Genomic DNA, 20592 nt, shown 5'->3' with positions numbered 1-20592 from the left:
TAACTTGGAAATCCACATCGCGATGTGCTTTAAGGCAAAGAGTATAAAAACAATCACAGTGAACTACATTCTCAAAGACCAGAGGATGGTTTTGAAAAAGCACTGCAGCCATTTGTTAGCAACTGACCTGAATAACAAGGCGATGATAGAGACCATCTTACACCCACTTTTAAATTAAAGTGACAAACAATGAAAATTATGTTTTTATGTGATAAATGCGTTCTACAATTTGTGTAAAAACTATATTGTAGAACCCCACATTTAATGACTATGAAGCAATGACTATTCAGCTACAGATGCTGAACCGGATCTTGCGTAAACATCGACCACCTTACATTCATCAGCGTTAAAAAAAATCAGATATGAATGGTCAAACAAGTGCTGGACCAACAATCCCTTTTCTGATTATCCCACCATGATCAAGTACCTGATGATATAATCTTCCAAGAAAGGAAATGTATGTGCAACAACAAAGTCAATTTGTTTAATGTTATCCTGGCTCTGTTTGTAGGTTGTAACAATGCACGCACAACAGTGGTTGAATGTTCCACCATATGAAATGACAGTGTAACTCAAATGCACTGAGACAGCATTTTCTTCAGTCAGCTATCTCAGAAGCTGCCAATACAGAAAGACATTTTTCCACAATTCATTTCCATAATTACTCTATATCTCAAAAATCGACAATTCCTCTCTCAACTGCTGGTGGGTCAATGCTATGAATGATGCAAAGATGAAAACCATCTTTGTGTTCAAGTCGTAATCATGAACTCTCGCGATCTCCACCGCCTCCCATGTAAAGACAGTCTACAACCAATCCACTGTGCTGCACAGCAGATGTACTCAACACAGAGACATAATGTCCTGTACAAAGACTGTGGCATCAGTGAAGTAGGGAATAGCCCAGCAAGGAGAAAAGATCCATCAGAATGAGTGAAATCAATATTTCATGTCCGCCAACACAGGGTTGTGAGACGGTGCATCTTTTTGTACTGGCTTTTGGTGCAACATTTATATAAAGCCCAAAACAACAATATGTTTATAACATATCTCCATAGCCATCACTTAAGCATCTACAAAATTCCCATTTCAGGTTTGACAGTAATATCACACTAAGGCTTTAAAGCAAAAGGCGGCTCCAGTTTGTCTCTATACTGTTGCAAATAAATCTTTATAGAGCCACAAGCAGCAACGAGAACAATAGGGTCAAACAGATGGCCATGTCTTAAAATGAATCCAGTTTATTCTACATCAAATATTATATTATTACTATATGAATAAATCCCTAGGTTTCCCTATGCTCTGAATGTTATCCCTGCCCTGGCCGGACCTTCTGTGTTTGGAATATATGCGGAATGTGTGTCTATAGGAGCTAAACACAGTATATCATAACTATGTGTGTGTATGGATTTGAAAGTTTAAAGAGCTGTAACTAACAATTATTTTCTTGATGGAGAAAATGAGCTTGATCCTATTGCTATCTCTGCTGCATGTGGCTCCATAAAGATGTACAGTATTTATCACAGTATCAAGCATAAAGAACAACTGGAGTCACCTTTCTTTAAAGCCTCAATGTGCAATTATTTTCTGGATGAAGAAAATAATCAATTTTGCTGCTAGTTTATCCTCTATAAAGGACATCTCAAACTGTACTTGGTTCAACTTTCTATCATTTTGAAAACTTTGCCAAAAGATCATTTACTGGGAGCTACAGCATCAGTTTTCCAGAATGTGGAAACTCCTATTTATTTATTTTAATTAAATGCTCTAATTAATATACATTTGACTGTATCTGAAATATATATATTGTATATTTTACAAATAATGCTGATGTATCTTTTGGAGAATTGACAAACAAGCAAGTCAAACTGTAGCCATGACACAATAAGGTTGTTAGCTTATAACGGGGTTCCCACACATTTTCAAGTACAACATTTTAAAACCTTTCCATGACTTTTCAAGGATCCATAAACAAAAATTCTATGACCATTCAGAACGTATAACACAAACAGAACTGTATGGTACATTTTACTCCAAATGTCAATCACTGTATGAAAATAAACAGCAACTTTTTATTAAATCTCTAATAGTAGGTTATGTTCATATTCACTTCAAATACTTCAAACTACACGTTGTTGTTTAATAAAAAAAAATAAATTAATAAAAACGTTACAAGCCCTTATATCAGTCTGGCACTGGCTTTCAAGCATGGGGGACAATAGAACAGATGTACCATCAGTGTATTATTAATTTCATTATAAACTAATTTCTAGATGCAAGTCTGAAAAACAATGCAGCAACATAAGTATGCAGCCTACACATTACATAATATTTTATGGCTCTCTAGAGTGCACAATAAAAACACTTGCCCGGCCTTATACAAACAAATCAGATTCAAACTCTATTAATGCTTCATTTCAGCTAGCTGGCATACATGGAGGGAGAGACGGAAACGCATGAAAACAAAACGGTACGCATAGACGGTACGTCAACAGCTACAGAAAATAAATTCAGCGCTATGTTACATTACGAGGAAAGTTATCCTCGGAGATTATTACTGTAACAATAACTTCATTACACACAACAAAATTCCATGACTTTTCCCCAAAACTTTTAAGGAATTTTACTTATTCCATTACTTTTCCAGGCTTGGAAAAAGAGATTTTGAAATTCCATGACTTTTGCAAGTTTTCCATGACTGACCGGTTATAATTTCAAGAAAAGGTGGGCAGTGCCAACTACGCTTTCAGTTTCACTCACTCAGCTCCATTAATAGTGCCAGCAAGATAGCGGGCAAATCATTAGCACTTAATGCCACAGAGAAATGTGGGGCATGTGTGATATATGCGGTAGGCATGTATCTGTCATACACTAAATGTGCTGTCACGGTCTGACGAGGACACATGAAGCAGGTGTGGCAAATGAAACAGGTATGGCAAAAGTCAGGCAAACACAATGCTGCAATTCAGCATGTGAAAACAGACACACCCACAGAGTTGTTTCTATTGCAAACTCCCTGTAAACATGTTTCTCTAAAAAGTTTGGTCAGATTGAAGACAAAGACACAGTTGAAGTATTTCTCTTCATGAGTTAGATTTGAATTAAACTTAAACGTCTTCATCTTTAATTCTTCTAAGACATGGCCAGCTGTAAACAGATATTTATTCAAGTCTCAAACTTACCTGGTTCCTTCCTCTCCGTCTTCCATAGTTTCGCCTCACCAGCGTCTTGTAGTTGTGGTTCTTCTTGGTCAAGTAGTAGTAAAGGACACAGTCAGCAACACACTGAAACAAGAAATGCCATGTTATTATGAACACATGGTACTGAAACTGGAGGCAGCATATTGAAGCATTTACTTGTTTCTTTTTTTTTTTATAGGTCTGGCAAAGTTTGTCACCATCAAGATGTAAAATTGGGAGTTGATATGTGTACGACCAATGGGTGAAGGATTACTGTATATGGAGTTTTTAATATTGTTTAATCATGTTTATGTTAAACACAGACCAAAAAACACCAGAAAAAGCCGTTTTAAAGGGTCTTAAAATCAATGCAAAAAACCTCCCTCCAGCCTGTAGGATTCAATAACAACATTGAAAGGTTTATTTTTACCATGAAAAAGTGATCACATGGATCATTAAGGTCTTGAATCCCAATAGGGTATTGCGTTTCTGACTTTGGGAGAGTTGGTCTTTACCACACAAAAAACTATCAATGATATCCTACTATATACTCCAAAAATGGGCACATGTGAAATACAAGCAGTAGTTTACCTTTCTCTCCAGATAGGAGGCAATAAGGCCAAAGTTCTTGGGGTGTTGGATAAACCTGGAAGGTAATGCCAGTCGTTATTCATGTGCCAAAGTCAGAAATATATCTGTGCAAGTCCATGGTGGCATTAAAGGTCTATAAACCATATCTGCACTTCAGACAGGACAAATTGTGACCCAGACAACAAAATAAAAACAGCTTACTTCTCCTTAAAGATCTCCTTTTCGTGTTCGGTCCAAACATTCATGAACTGCCTGGCTTTGTACACCTTCATTGGGTCATCCAACAGGCCGTTCATGTTGATAAACTTCACTCGCCTCTGTTCAGAGTCGTACATCATGGGAGGGATGACTGACAGTTGTCTCATCTGTTTTTCATTGTTCTGTGGAACATGGTTAGGGAAAGTGGTCACAGTTACTCCAACAGTCTCCCTTGTTCAGTAAACCACCTGCTTATGGAAATCCGCTCACTGCCTTTGTGACTTATGTAGATTAAATGTTTTCAAGATGATGTAAGTGAAACCCACTCCAGATAATACATACCTCCTGTTCAGAAAGACCATCTATGATTTCAGAAATCTCATGCTCGCTTCTTGCTATTGTTGCAGAAAGGCCGGTTCCTCTTTGTCCAACCCTGCGAATAACAGGGACATAGTGTGTTACAATAGTATTTTAAATGCCACATTAAATGTGTATTCTATGCAAAGATAATTGGAGTTATGTTTTATTCTTTATCAGAGGAAATACAATTTCCAAGGTTGTTTTTTTCCAACCAAAGATAGAGTCAAATTAATATGAGCGACAGGCGACGTTTTTGGAACTTTCAAAGCTCCGTTAACTAAAAGAATAAGTTAATATTTTATTAACCAATTATTAAAGAATAAAAGAGTCTCTCTGACCAGTTATTACTTGCTTCCTCCATCACGGTCTAGCACACCGCATAAACAGTGCTGACAAGCAAACTCTTTACTTGGGAGATTTCAGTGAAAGCACAAAGCATCAACGGCAGTCTCCCACCCTTCCCAGAGGCACTCAGACAGACAGTGTATCTGCCAAAAGTAGGCCACAGCACAACACCTAGTGTCCTCTATTTAGGCGATAGCTGAACAGACATCTTAAAAATGAAGGAGACAATTAATGTCTGGGTGCGGCTACAGGTCTCGTCAACATTATCAATGTAGCAAAACATATATTGTACCAAAACATCTGTGTAATGTCACCATGTTGACCAGTCGCCGTTAAAGACTGTTACCTCTGGAAGCGCTCCTGCTGCTCTCTCTGCTTGCGAATCTCAGGGAACTGCCTTTCATAGTACTCTCGTGTTCTGCTCTCCTTGGCTTTGCGTCTGGGGTTGTTCTCCATTCGCTCCACCTTTTTTTCCCATGCTTCCATCAGCTGGTCGTAGCGCTGGCAGATTTTCTGTTCCTGTGTACACAGCATGGACAATGCTATATCAGGAGTGGGTATCAATCACTACAGTTGTTTTATGCTTTGAAATAGACCGGTCATCTTTTAAAGAGAACATGAATAAAATATAAACTCAATTAGTGGGAAGCACAAGAGTTGAGAGAGAACATGCTGTTCAGGAACTGGCTGTGTTTTTTTTAGTGTGTGTCCGTCTTTTATTTTGCCTAATTCAGTGTCCTGAGCCGGACACAGCTTGTTCTGAAGCAGCTATTCTGTTTAGAAATTGTTTTCGAAAGCTCATTGCAATTTTGTTATAGAAGCTTACTTTTCAATCAGCACACACACATACTGTACATGTAGATGCATTTACAATTGATCTGGTAAATTATAATTCTACAGAAGAGAAGGCAAAAACAATGTTTTTTACTGCTAAATTTACACTTTTACTATATCCAAAAACTTAAATCAAAAGTGTGAGAATTAAAATATTTGGTGAAGATCTGGTAAGATTCCTGTAGTGGGAGGACAATAGAGCTTTGTTTCCACTCCGCAGCAAGGGACAAACAATTCACCTTCCTCTTGGCATGAGGCCATGTGCACTCTGCCATTGTTCAGAGTCCAAAACGTCTGTGTGACCCTGACAGGGAACAGGCAGAGAAAGGTGGGACTCACTGAGCCATTGCTTTACAAAAAAGAGCTTGCGTTTCAACATGGGTTGATTCAGAAATTTAAATCGCTGATAAGACAGAGACAGACAGTCGTTTGGCCTTCTTATTTCTCAGATCTGTTTTTCGATGTGACAATATTTATTATTATACTGCATGTAAAAGCAGTTCTTGGCCCATACAATACTTTAAAACAAACAGGGGAAACCAAGGCATTTCCTGTACTGTAAATACATCAATGAATTATTTCTGATGGCAATGTCGGTCAGTCGTTCCACCACTTTGGTTGAGACTGAAATATGTGTAGACATTCATGGTTGCCAGAGAAAAGCCTACCGACTTGGTTGGTTGTTTGAGTCGCCCCTGGATGAATTGTAATAACTTTGGTAATCCTGTCGGATAAGGTCGAAATTTGAATTTATCCAATACTTTCCAAATACCTACAAAATTAATGACATTCCCATCATTCTTAGCTGTACTTTGCTTTTTAGTGCTAATTAGCAATGTTAAATGTGAGCATGCTAATGCGCTAAAACATTATGAAACATATATAAACACTATAACTGCTAAACATCACCATTGTCGCTGTGAGCATGTTGGCATGCTGACAACGTTAATATTTAGCTCAAGTGCAGCCTCACAGAGGATGGCAGTGAACTCTTAAGACTAGTTAACTGCAGCACACAATTTCTATATGTCTCACTACACAGACACTTAGTAGGTTCCTTATTTTAGGAATTATATAAAATCCTCACTAAAGGTCCGGTGATCTGTCTAACAACTTGTTTGGACATTCAAACAACTATGGATTTTTTTTCTGAACTGAGTTTCAAAACGACAAGAAGATTGAGAGCAAAAGTATGCAGTTAAATGACATGTCTAATATTGAAACTGTGCTCTCTCTCTCTCTCTCTCTCTCTCTCTCTCTCTCTCTCTCTCTCTAAGTGTGTGAGACTCACACAAAAATGCAAATGTTAAAACAAAAAAAAACTGCAGTTTGTTGAATTTCTGTTAAGTACCCAGAGACTTAAAGGACACGTTACAGACAGACTTATCAAAAGCTTTACCAATCTCAATAATATTTCCCCTGGTCAGCTGAGGTGAGCTGAGTCTGGTCAGGTATGATGTGACTGTACACTGACAAAGGGAATAGGTGGCGCCTCTGATGTTGTGTCAAGAGCACTGAAAGAAATACCTGGAACTTCCACAATGCTTTCCCAAAAGGGACACTTACCCTTTGTTTCCGAGCGTGGTTCCTCCTCTTGAAAAACAAAATTAGCTTCTTCCTCATGACTTGGTTGCTAAAAGAGAACAACACTTAATCAGTGAAATGACGATATTACTATGTTCATTAGCAAAATGATTGTGATAGTTACCAGAAAGCGTAGAAAGTTGCATTAACACAAAAAAGTAATGCCCTAAAAGAAACCTATTATTCCAACAAAAAAGATCCAGCCAGTACAAAGGCAAGCGATAAGTAGTCCCTTCAGCTAGTACACGTGTACCTTTGTAAATCAGAAAATTCTTTGGATGGATATAGCTTGACTTATTTTCCAACACCACCACCAAAAAAACAGTGGACATCATTGTTTATTTTTACTGTTGCAGCTACAAAATACCAGGAACTCTTCTGTTGACGCATGATTATGGCTCTGGGGATAGAATAGTGAGAGAGCTGACCCTGAGACTGTGGCCTGTACAGCAGATTCACACAGAGCGAGATGGGCTACTCTCATGGTACACACTGACAAGGGTTTTATCCTAGACTGCCTGGCCTTCAACCCCAAACACAACCCTACTTTAAACACACCTAATGCCTAATATGTTCTTTCACTTCCTTTCTCAATCACTCTCCTTGCTGTCAATAGGGCAAGTCAAACAAGTGACTCAACAATACAATACAACAATAACACATTAGACAGAATGATCAGCTGGGTTTGTCTTGTTGAGGTCACATTACATCCAACACTTCTGTCAGGTGAGATGAGACCTGTCCTGTTAGTGTGATAAGCATCATGTCTGCTGCAATGTTCTTGCACTTTTTTAGGCTGACAGATGTTCATGAAATTAATCTATAGAAGGAATGTAGATACTCACGTCTTGATGTTGTCATGGTACACCTTTGTGTCTGATGGCTGATTGTAGAGCGGCTAAGAAGGGAAAAAGCAGACCAGGGGCAGGCAGTTGATAAATCATTAGCTATTAGGCAAGCAGTGATATCTAACTTGCTACTGATCTAAGCATGACCTCTTCCTTAAAGCTCATGCAACAACAAAAAATTATTATTAACCATTAAATAACATACCAGCTCAACCTTAGGACCAAGACCTTCCAGTATTTTATGGGCCTCTTCAGCTTTTTTCTAGAAAGACAACAAGGGATCTTATCTTAATAATTACAAGGTTTACAAAAAGTAAAAAGAAACTGAAATTTGAGCATATTGAAAAACTAAACAATTCACCTGGAAAAACTTTCCATCTGATAATCAACATTATATGTGGGTTATACTCAGAGAAATACAATATTTATGAGACAGTTTATGAGGCTACAGCATAAACGGAAGCTTCAATTAAATCACATTTGTTAAAACATTTTACCATTTTTACAGCAATTCATATTTTCCAATTAAGTTACTGATCAAGGGTATCTGTAACATATAAATAAAGGATTCAGGAAAAGCATTAACTCAAAATAAACTTAGATAATAACCTTAAGACCTGAGTAGAGAAAAATGGTTGCCTGCTTGATTATTTTTAGATTAATTTGTTCTTGAAGTATGAGCTTCTGCAATTGATACATTTAAAAGTGAGCAGCTGAACCTGCCTGAAAGGCAAGAAAAAATAAAATAAAAATATAATGTTCCTGCTGCAGCATAATTAATGAAGTAGGTTAGGAGAGTTTTTTCTGGATCAGTGAGGAGTGTGATCTTATTCAAGATCGTCAGAACGATTCTGAATAACTCCCTTTCCCCTTTTCATAAGCCCACATCTACAGATTGAAACAAACAACCACAGCTGCCAGACTAAATGCTGTGCACGGAGCTGGAGCAGCTTTGCAGCCTAAAGAGTTAATGGCTGACTGAGAAGGAAAGCATGTCTCAGCGCTCTCCTAGCACAACACTGTCTGAAAGACATGAACTATAGTGACCTCCATACACACACTCACTCATTCCTCTATTGTTCAGCTGAAATACAGATGAGGCCTTCCTCTGTGCTCCACTTTTAGTTTAATGTATTCTTCATTTTGAAAAAGTTAAACAAAAAGAAATTAGGAAAAACATGGCTACTTTCTAACACAACTGCAAAACATCAAAAATGCATAAACCACAATACATTCCAACAAATTGAATATTATTTCTGAAAATGAAAACATCGCTATGCCAAATGCTCTATTTTGACATGGGTGGGCATACTCAAAACCGTGAGCATCCAAGCCAAATCTTGTCATGTACACCACTTTTTATTGAAGCATAGCACTACAAGAGACATTCTGTTAATTCTTGCATTTCCTGTAGCTGCTCCACAATAAAAGCATCCCGCTGGTTTGCCAGCAGATAACTTAAATGTAAGGAAATGTTCAGTTTGCATCAGCAGTAATTTCACTTTCAGCTATATCTGAGCAGTGTTAAAATAGTATGAAGGTGGCATAACAGTAAAAGTAAACTATAAACCACAATAATTCAGTTAAAATCAACAAAAGCACTGAGAGCTGAACACAGACGGACTAAAAAAACACATGTTCAGCCATTAGTTTCGCGCAAAATGGCTCGGCTTGAAGGTGGAGACTGTAACTAGTTGGCCGTTGTCGCCATGGTTATCTCCTGCTGTAAGGAAATAGCGGGATTGTGTGTTGTCAGCTTAGTGCGGCTCCACAAATTTTTAGCTGGTTAAGTCTGGCTGGTGGGGAAAAAAATAAGCTTCTTCCAGCTTTGAGGATGCACAGAGATGATAGATAAAATAATAGCTGCAATTGTTTAGAAGACAAACAAAATGACCAAGGAGAACTATTGCTTATTGTCGCTGTTTTCAGCAGATGACTAACCCTGTTCTCATCGTAGATGATCTGGACTATGCTGCGATGCTTGTGCTCCACTGGGGGAGGGGTCACTGGCTTTTCTGGCTCCACTGGCTTTGCTGCTTCCTCCTCCAGTTGTTGCTAAGAGACAACACAAAACATTTTGACCAAAAGCACACAGACAAAACACACAAAATACACAATACAAAATAATAACCCTAAAAAAGGGGAGCCTCTTTTAACAGAACTGAAGGTTTGAACTGGTGAGTGTTTGGTAGGTCAATGTTTACAGTTAAAAGTTATGTAAACTACCAGGTTACAGAGACAAGACTAGGAGTTCCTGAAATACCTTAAATAAACAAATAAATCCCTGAAAAATCTTGGGAAAATGCAGACTGATATATAGTCTCTCCCAGCAAAGCTCATCTTACATTCCTATCTAATGAGAAGGAATACCAAAAAAGATAGCAGGAAAAAAACGGCCACAAACTAGAAAAACAAGCCAATTCACATAGGAAAATTGTCTGATGAAAAAAGGCCTGTAGCTCTAGAAATGTAGTTCAGCACCTACTAAATTTCTAGAGCTACAGATTAATTGCTTTTAAACACTTCTGATGCAGACAAAGTGCAAAATAGAGCTGTGTTCAGATTAGGGATGTAACAAAACAACTCACGATTCGATGGGATTCACAACTTTAAGTTCACGATACGATTTTCTCACAATTTCTTTAACAGAATGAAATGACTGAAAATATTCCTTTATTTATATAAACTGTGCAAAACAGCAGATGTGTCCTATTATCAAAAGTGCAACTGAAATAGTATTTTATCTTAAATCGCAAAAATTTAAATAAATTCAAGATTAAAGAAAGGCTTGTTTATTGATAAGGCCATATGGTTAAATTTGAATGATTTATTTAAAATGTAAAAATAATAACATATAACTTTTATTTCCAGTCATTTGCTGTTAAAGACAAAAAGAAGAAACACTAGATGGTAAAAGGGTATTTTACAGCAACAATGAACGCAACACAAGCTTACAGAGCCGTACTTAAACGCAACACCAGTCCCGTCTCTGTTGTTTACAGCGGTAGTGTCCATGCTGTCTCAAAGTCCAGCTAGTCTCCTCTGTGTCTTTAGCTGCAGACTTTTGTACGTCCCGGTGCTGGAAACCTTTCCAGTGAAATATAGTCACACTTTACACCGTTTAGCTGTCAGGATTTTAACCATGTTTAAGCCAGCTAACAGTACTAGCTAACAGCAGGCTAACGTTACCTGCTGTGTAATGTTAGCTAGCGTCATAGCGTGGACTGTTTAAAAATTGCATCGTGATTTTTTTTTTTTTTTATCTCAACCAGTTGTAATCTTTACACATTTAAATCATTTTTTAAGCCACTCAAGATGCATCGTTACATCCCTAGTTCTGATTAGAACTCCTCACTGAGAAGATGAGCTAGCCTTCAGGGCTTAGTAGGAGCATCCTCATAAACACTGAGTGGAGCCTGTTAACATTAACACCAGATAGCACAACGTTTCAAGGTCCAAAACTATCAAAGAAAGCTACAAAAACAAATCTGACAACAACTTGATACATTTGTCACACCAACCGGATGCTTCACTTCTGAGTGTCTATGTCAATTTACCAATATTTCTATTTAAATTGTATCTGGATTGATAACTTGAACAGCTGCTGAATAAACAATACATTTTTTTTACAAAAAAAAAAAAAAATCACTCCAGTCCTGAATACAACAATGGCAGTGTAAGTAAAATCCCTTTGAGGTACAGTCACTGTCAATACTGTTCTTTTACAAAATTTAATTATTATACTAAATATAAAACAACTTTCACTTGGTGGTTTATAATTACAAATCAGTTTATAAAAGCAACAAGCCATTTGAGGTTTAACATATCACTTCAACTCGTCACTTCAGTCTATCATGGGTGACTGCTTGCTTGATCAAAATGGCAAGTGAAATCATTACTTGTGTCAAGTTTTCCAAACACAACATCCATTGCGTTTGATGCTTGTTCGGAGACTACTCGGTAACCAACCTGCTTTTTCTTCAGCTTGAAGATCTGCTGCTCCACTTTAGCAATCTCTCGGTCTACTCGGTCCATACTCTGGATCAGTTCCTCCTTGGATAGTTTGGAAGGAGAGGCATCCTGCTCATCACCCAAGTGTAGTGGAGGTCCTACTGAGGACGGGGACTCCACTTTGACAGAAAACTGAGATTCCTGGCAAAAAAAAAAAAAAAGGTTCATTGAGTGTGTCAAAAAACTACAGCTCAAACTGTACAAAAGCGAATGATTCTATCCAGTCATATTCTGCAAACTTCAAAATTCAAACTGTGTCTAAAAAGGTCCTACCTTTTTATTGTGACTGTATCTATTTCTAATAGTATACACAAACACATACTGACTAGGGATGTCACACTACCAGACATTTAGAAGTCGACACCAATATCAGTGAATTCCACGATTAAACAATAAAACAAAACAATTAATCTTATGTACTCCTTTATAACATATAGGCCTATTTCAGGATATGGATAACACCTGGGTTAGGGACACGTGTCATGCCACTTTTTTTACTTTCGGTCACTGTTTTGGTGTAGAGTGGAGAGGTTTGAGGGGAGAGGGGGAAGGAGAGCGTGAATGTAATCTGCAGCAAAAGTCAGTCTTTTGGACCCACAGCCCATTGTATCCAATGCCTGGTATCACCACACAGCTACAATATGGCATCATAATGAGTTCAACTGGAACTCCCAAACAGCTAGTATGTTTAGTTAAGTCTGTTTTTCTCGGCCGTTGTCGTTTTTTCACATAGAAATGACGTTTTGCAGAGTTCCGCTGTAACAAGCGCTAATGTTAGCTTATGTCAGCTAATATCAACTATTATAGCCAACGTTAGGCTCTATGTGAAAAACAACAGCAGAGAGAAACAGACTTTGGTACTTCCAGGTAAACTTGTGAAGGCTGTTGCCGAAGATTTAAAGTTACGGTTTAAGGAATGGCAAGAGACTTGGTTTTATGGCCAAATTATGAACCGGCTCCATGATACGGTTTTAATCCGCTCTACCCAGCTCCGCCCCTCGCTGAAACCAAACAGAGTTTTTTCCAGTAAGTGAGAACACATCTGACATGGACAATCTCCTGTTGTGTGCTGTATGTGTGAAAGGGAAACTCCAGACTATGTCGGGACCTAATTCCTCGGACATAGTCCGGAGTTCATATGTGAAAACGGCTTTAGTAACTCAGTTTGTCTCTACAAGGACAAAAACCCAACTTGGTTTGCCAAAGTATGTGAAGAGGAACAGGGCCCACCTTTTTTACCTCCACAGTGGCTCTTAGACTGTCCTGTACTGTATGGTTTATGGGCAGGACAATACCCCCAGCAGTGGCAGGCGTGCGGGTGATGTGGGCCTCAGCAACAGTCTCCATGCGAGGGCGTTTAGAATCCAAAGCCTCATGCTCAGACTGGGATGAGATGGAGTGAAACTGCTGTTCGTAACCATGGCGTCTCTCTGGAGGCCTAAAAAAAAGAAGTAAACAAGAAATTTACAGATGTATCAAAAGCTACATCTAGTTGTCTAGATGTATGATTCCCAAACAGTAATCTGGGGACATCCATGGTATCCCTGAGTGAGTGCAAAAAGAAAAAACTATTCTACAATGCGCACCCTAATATTAAAAGAATTTAAAGTGAAGCCTTACCTTTCAGTTCCAGGGTGGAATTCAGACAGTAAAGATGGTCTTCTCCGACCCTGTGGATCTTGCATGTGATTTCGATAGTCTGGGATGGCGAAATCCTGAAGGCAAGAGGTACACACCAAAAACTAATTTATAAAGCAATCTGATCAAGCTCACAACAGTATGAAAGAGGGGTGGCTCTGGGTGTAAAGCAATGGACAGGTCAGCTAACCAAAGAAGAGTTCCTGCAAAGCTATAACAAAGCACTTTACAGATGCAGCGATCAAATCGTACTTACAGACAGTCCTGTCTATACAGGGCAACACATCCATCATATGCAACAGATATGCTTCAGTTTTAATCAATTATAACTGTCTACACCTAAGCTTTGCACAAGTAACTGTGGCCTGAAGCATTATTTTGACGTCAAGTGTTTTTTCTCTCAACTTGCACAAGTAACTGCACTGATCACGTATCGGGGTATGATCGCTGTTAAAAGCTGTCTAAGGGGGCGTCCCGGTGGCCTAGGAATTTAGGCACTCACCATTTAATTGCTATGTCCCCAGTTAAAGTCCAGCTGGGGACCTTGGTTGTTTGTTGTTGTCACGTTTGACATCATGAACGCGCCGGAAAGTGTTAACTTTTCCTGCGACAACTTTCCGATACGGTGCACAAAACTGCAAATTCTGCTGTACGTTCACTTGATATCTTTGCTAATAAACTTAAACTCTATCAAGAAGAGATGCCCATGTAGCTTAGAAAAATAACAGAATACCACAATATCAAGGCTGAGCTTACCAGATAGATAAAAGAAATAAATATACGTAATAGTACACCGTGGAACAAAAGGCTGGCTCGGCTGTGGGGCAAGACTTTGTTCCTCTTTCAAACATCTAATCAGTCAGAGAACAGTGAAATTAATGAAAGCAGCAGCACTACTCCTATATGGCAATCTAATATGAATTTTGCTGATGTCAAGCAAATTGATTAAAATACTCCAAATCCTTTTAAAAAAAAGCTACTGGGTAAAGAACACATCAATGCTATCAGCACAGTGTGACCAAACAAACCTGAACAAGCAAATGCAGTTACAGGAAACATTTCATAACTCCAGTTTTGTCCCAGATTTAAGTAAACAATCAAATGCCCAGAAATGAACCTCTGACATTTTTCTGTGAAAGTAAGCTTCTAAGTATGTCATCCAAAATGGCTAACAAACATTATCCAATATTCACAACAGCCAAATGAAAATGCACAACTGGAAAGTGAACCACAACTAAATACTATACAAACTTTATACTAATATCGTACTACTTTGTACTAATTGAAAGTGAAATATCTTTCTTCACATGAAATGACTGTCTTATTAGAGTTGAAATATTAATAAACCAGAATCAATAAAAACTATTAACACTAATAATAATGCCACGACAGCAAGTAATGCCAAGTTCAAACTAAACGACTTTCAAAGTCATATGATGGCTGTACTGTTTACACTACACAACTTGCTGTCTTGTAATCAGGAGTCTTAAAGTTGTTGTGGTTCATTTTCAGTCAATTCACTCGGTACAACACCTATAGTATAGGATATCACACTGGCCGTGACATCCCATACTATGTGATGTACAGAGTTCCTCTCCTGTTTTTGAGATCTGTTTTGCAGCGATTAAACCAAGAATAAGAAAAGAAAATGGGTGAAAAAAAATGGCTGTAGTCACATGTCTTTACTATTTATAAGCTGTGTCCTCTAGGTGCAACAACAACTTTGTTGGGCTCAACCAGGGTTATACCAGGGTTGACTTTGTGTTTAAAAGGGTTAACCTGCGTTAAGCGGAGCGGTTCAATTCATTCCCTATGAGAACAGTGTTTGAGCGAAGACCACCGACAGTGGTGAAAGTGTGCGAATGCCCACCGCTCTGAGTTGCAGTTGGAAAAAAAGTTGTGAGGCATTGGCGATCTTGTATAAAGTTGCAAACTCTCGGGGAGAATCGTGGTGTAGTGTGAACCAGCTATATGTCAAAATCAATCAGCTGCATTTCACAAGGTTGTCGATGGAATATGCTGTCGCTGCTGCAGTTAAGTTTGAGCAATCGAGGGCCCTTAGGCTGAAGCCTCACCAAACCTGGCGAGCTAGGCGGAGTCGCCACCTCCGACCGTGTGTGTAGCTGCAAATCAGTCGTGAAGAGGTCAGCGCGACACAGGTTACCTAGTCAGATTAACAGCCAATACCTTTAGGGTGCAGCCCAAAGCCTTTGTTTAACAAATATCTCTGAACTTTTGCAGTGACTGCCACACATGTTCACAGATAAACTGCCGTTAGTCCCATTAGCTTCACATTTTGTAATTGCACTTCACTGTAACAAACTCTTCATCCGAGCAATCATCAATAATTGCCCGTAATAATAAATATTTTTATTAGAAAATCTGGCTTGAATCTTTCGTCAGGATGGGTTCCTACACAACAATGACAACATATTACCTTGAATTAAATCCTAAGCCAGTAATGGTTAGAGAACTACAGTAAAATGTAGCTCTAAGAAGACATCTTTCATTGTATTTAGTAACTGTGTAAGCTGAAAAATCAAAACAGTAAAATAGTTTTGATAACTTATATTCTCATGTCAAATACTAGACTCAATAGCAGAAAAATCTCAATGCAGATTTCAGGATCCAAGATGAAGCCGTTTGTCACTACTTTTTTTTATTGCAGTGGATTTACATATCAACCTCCAAAGCCTGAGAGTAAAGTCAACATGTAAAAGCCTACAGTGTTGAGAGTGCTGGCCTAATTATGACGAAGACAAACACGACTGTTAGCTCAAGTACAACAATGCAGAAGGAAGGTTTTACCTGTTGGTGGCGTGTGCCGGTGAAGGTGTACTGGACAGAATGTGGTGGGTACCGGCTCTGCTCACTGCTGAAGCTGCCCTGGCTGGGCGGGTAGCCCGAGCTACTGGACATCCTGGCTCAGTGCTAGCGAGATGCTGCTGCTTCAGAGATTTCAGCTACACCATGTTTGGATACACAAACCACCTGCACCAAGACAGAAACATAGGTTGTTTTTTTTTAAAGTCACATTTTAGACATTGAGATGAATACATCAAAGCCTCTTAAATATCTTTCTGCATGAGGAACAATCTAAGAAAGAGAATCAGCCTACTAAGATTAAATCATACTATGTCAAATCGACAATATTGGATAGTATTGCCAAAGAAATACAGCATTGCTACTGCAGCATGAGACGGAGAGCGTAGAACTGGAGATAAGCTATGATGTGAGGTCTATTCAGCGTAGTGTGTGGTATCAAGTTAGTATGCACTACATCAAGACTAGAAACAACAAGAGGGAGCGCCACAAATCTTAAATGATAGTATAAAACACTAACCTTATTTGACCAATAAAGTCATTGCGGTCCAGAATCCCTTTTCTCAAATAATTTCATTGCAGGTGGGTATAGGCCTAAAGCACTGCCATGTTGATGTCACCTCTTGTTGACAGGTTAGAATCAAATCCAAAATACACTACTCTTAGCTCTTACTTTACCTTGCAGGGGCGGTGATCTAAATCAAAAGTGGATATGGAAAGTGGAAGGATGATCTTGATACAACTGGTACATATAAAACTTTGGGCTGTGGAGCTGGGTTAACTTGATTTTACTGATGAATTTGTTATCGGCCTCGATTTATGTGTTCTTTACACCTGTCTAAAAAATATATATATGTGGAGCTGCACTGTACGCTCAAACCGACAAAAACACAGACTTATTCAGTTAAATTCCCTCCATCCATCAAACATTCAGATCTTCCCCAACCTTAACTCAGTAGTTTGAGTTGCCTGAACCCAATCATGCCTTAATCATGCTAAGACAGTGGGTATTGTTGGAAACAAAAACAAAATATGTTCAGTGCAGATACATTCAGTATAAACATATCAGCAAAAACATTGCCAGTAGGAATTTAACAGATATATTGAAATAATCACTTATGTTGAGAACAACGTATACGATAATGATATAAATATTCTTATGAAAAAAGATTATGGTTTTCAAAAGGAACATGTAGCGGTCGTTAAAGAATCCCCAACCATTAGTATTTTAAAGATACAAGTTTAGTTACATTATTTGGGGTGGCTGTGGCTCAGAAGGTAGCACAGGTCCTCCTTTAATCACAAGGTTGGGTTAGGGTTAGACATATCATTATTTTATATTTGTCATGCAATTTCTTGTACAATCTGTTGTTTATTAAAAAGGGACTGACAGGGTGTGTCATTTATATGATAGATAGGAACAATCCTCAGATGTTAATTAACTTCTGCTGTGCAGCTGTGGTAAAAGAAAGGTGCAGTCTCTAAACTTACACGACATCATGATTATAGCCATCAATTATATGAGCAGATGATCCAACTTTCCACTCAGGTCATGTTGCTATTACTTCTTCTGAATACCATCCTATTGTTATCTGATATTATCCAAGATTAACAAAGCAATCCTCCACTTGCATTTAAACACACATGTTAGTTGAATGGAAACGATCAAGTTTATTTTAGCTACACAAAGTCATGTTGGCCAGGAGCAATTAAGCAATGCACAAAGAACAGGACTGAGTCAGGAAGCATTTCCACACAGCATTTTTCAACTGAACAATCACATAGATTTTGTGCTTGGTCTGATTATTAGGGCTGCACTACATGAGGAAAATATGCGATAACATTGTTGAGTGTCACAGTAAAATGACTTGCGATAAACAGATATTAAAGAACTCACTTCTGCTGCTTTCAGTATTCTGCTGAAATACAACAAATTGCTTGTTGGATATGAAACAAATATAAGAAAATAATTCCCAACTTTCTTTTATTGAACCAATTAAACTTTGAACTGAATATAAAAGGCACCACTAAAAAAAGAACGACACATTTTAAAGCACAGTTTCCTACTCATATTTTCTTTCAACTAACTCAAAAAAATCTCGGAGAGTCTTTCGCGATGTGTTTGTTGCCCCAGTTGATATTGCGATGACGATAAAAAACGATATATTGTGCAGCACTACTGATTATAATTATTATTATTATTATTTAGTGTAAAAAAACAACAACATCATGCTACCAAACACAGAAAAAGTTTCTTCCTTCTTCATAGGGATGAAACATATGAATCTGTTTGCTGCTGGCTCTAGCATTTTTGTTCCTAGTCTGCAAGATTTACAGCATGGCCACCACGCCAAGTCATAATGATGCTAAATTCAGGGATGGTAAAGCTACAACCATTGCCAGCATAACCAGGGTGGGAAGCTGTTATTTTATTTCAGTCCGCATGCCACATAGTTTGGTGGGTGCCATAATTCGAGATCCACTTTCAGTGTCTTGACTTGTATAAAAAAAATAATGTTTTTTGTTTTTTTTACCCTTTCCTTTTTTAAATGACATACGAGCAGTAGCAAGGCTGGTTACGTTTTATGCTTTACTTTTACTGTTCTGTTTTTCTCTAAACTTGATTCAATTTATTCCTACATAATTTCTTCTAGCCTGATTTGAGTTGATATACCAAAACAATAACTGGCCAATCCACTGAAATTGACAACTTTAACGATAATGAATTAAAAATGATTTAATATAAAAAATATTTACCAGTATGGCTGAAAATTAATAAAAACTAAAACTGTTGCACTGATGCTGCAAGGGATGATTGTGTCATACATCAAGTGAGGTCTCCTTTACAAACACATCATTTGTTCCTCTGTGCTCCCACCTGTGTCACAGCTGTTTAGCAGGACATCAAATCCCTGAATCATTTTATTATGTAAAGCAACTGATCAAGCAGGATAATATTAATATGTTTACCATCAGAATCAGCTGTTGCAGTTCTGGTAAGTGACCTGACTATCCATACATTGTTTCTTAGTTTTATCCCTGCTTTTATAACTCGCGAAGAAATCCATGATGGTAATCATCAAAGATTTTTGGCTACAGTATTCGCTCCTGGGTGTTCCCCTACCTCTATCATTTCAATTTCCCCCGTTTTAAAATAGCATTTTCTAAAGTAGTTTAAGTCATTTTGAGAGTAAAGGCGAGTGTCAGGTAATACAAATGACTTAGCTTTCCATGTTTCACGTTTAAGTGCTTAGTACAGTAATTTTAGAAAGCATTTGCAATGGGGTCTGATGATTTCCATGCATACCTAGCAGCCATGGTGAACGTCATGGCTTCATACACGGCCTGGCAGTGCGAAATACTGCTGCTCTGTATTGTTATTGTTGTCCTTTAACAACATACTGTCATATAAACGCAATTGGATTTGTAGCTTATCTTGGGGGATGGGTATATTTCCACAACAGAGAGCTTTTTCCGCAAATGCACAAAAACACGCACAATACACGTCACCTTAAAAGTATATGCTACTTACTACTTACAGGGTAGTAACACAACGCTTAAGATGTTGTTGTTGTTGTTGCTAGCTAGCTAACTTAGCCTGTATTTCACCTTTGAATTCTCAACCACGTCGCCATCTTGCAAGGCAGATTTTCATCGTAGACCGGGGGCTTAAATTGCGTACTAATTAGACATGTTGCTTTGCTGCGTATTCTCGATTTGTACTCACCTCATATTTAGAAAATATACCAAGGGAAAAGAAAGGTATCCCTGGGCAGAAATATGTGTCAATTGTTGATTGTAAATCCGCGGGTTATGAGCTGTGGACGACTGGGCAGATCGAAGGCTGCGCCGCATTTGTCGGTCGATGTCCTGACAGGGTAAAATAAAGTGTCCCTACTTGGTTGAATCCACTGGGTGCTGACATTCGACAATACATGTGTATGTACAATACACAAAACTACAATGTACAGATTTAGAAAGTAATCGGTCGTATGTTACCGTTCAGATGAATACGCAACATTTGAAATGTGTGTTTGTATTCACCTGTAAGGATAATGCGGTGTGACAGCTATATCTTCCCCTCAAACACGGTAACGATCCTGGTGTTTGTAATTTTCACTTTTCAGAAACACCAATTTTGCTTGATTTGTAAAACTTTCTTCTACATTTTCAAGGTCCTC

The 20592-nt window shown here is 38.3% G+C and overlaps 1 protein-coding gene across 6 annotated transcripts in view; it reads right to left on the bottom strand.

Annotated features, from left to right (window-relative positions):
- ncor1 (nuclear receptor corepressor 1) overlaps positions 1 to 20432 on the bottom strand; it is a 55885-nt gene extending 35453 nt beyond the window's left edge. For 3 of the 6 annotated variants that reach the window (XM_078265684.1, XM_078265687.1, XM_078265688.1), the window contains exons 1-14: positions 20139 to 20432; positions 16397 to 16579; positions 13571 to 13665; positions 13181 to 13388; positions 11909 to 12091; positions 9881 to 9994; positions 8145 to 8201; positions 7937 to 7989; positions 7074 to 7140; positions 5020 to 5192; positions 4311 to 4401; positions 3972 to 4150; positions 3771 to 3825; positions 3183 to 3284 (exon numbers count right to left, since the gene is read on the bottom strand). In XM_078265684.1, the coding sequence (XP_078121810.1) occupies positions 3183 to 3284; positions 3771 to 3825; positions 3972 to 4150; positions 4311 to 4401; positions 5020 to 5192; positions 7074 to 7140; positions 7937 to 7989; positions 8145 to 8201; positions 9881 to 9994; positions 11909 to 12091; positions 13181 to 13388; positions 13571 to 13665; positions 16397 to 16507 (1488 nt within the window). In that variant the 5' untranslated portion in view covers positions 16508 to 16579; positions 20139 to 20432. The remainder of the gene's footprint in view (positions 1 to 3182; positions 3285 to 3770; positions 3826 to 3971; positions 4151 to 4310; positions 4402 to 5019; positions 5193 to 7073; positions 7141 to 7936; positions 7990 to 8144; positions 8202 to 9880; positions 9995 to 11908; positions 12092 to 13180; positions 13389 to 13570; positions 13666 to 16396; positions 16580 to 20138) is intronic. The other 3 variants (XM_078265686.1, XM_078265685.1, XM_078265690.1) reach the window with 3 other exon arrangements.
- Between the last annotated feature and the right edge of the window lie 160 nt (positions 20433 to 20592).

The sequence above is a fragment of the Sander vitreus genome, chromosome 13 (assembly GCF_031162955.1).
Source record: "Sander vitreus isolate 19-12246 chromosome 13, sanVit1, whole genome shotgun sequence".
In the NCBI taxonomy this organism is placed as follows: Eukaryota; Metazoa; Chordata; class Actinopteri; order Perciformes; family Percidae; genus Sander; species Sander vitreus.
Note: the sequence above shows the minus strand (reverse complement) of the source record. Positions and strands in the feature narration are given on the sequence as shown.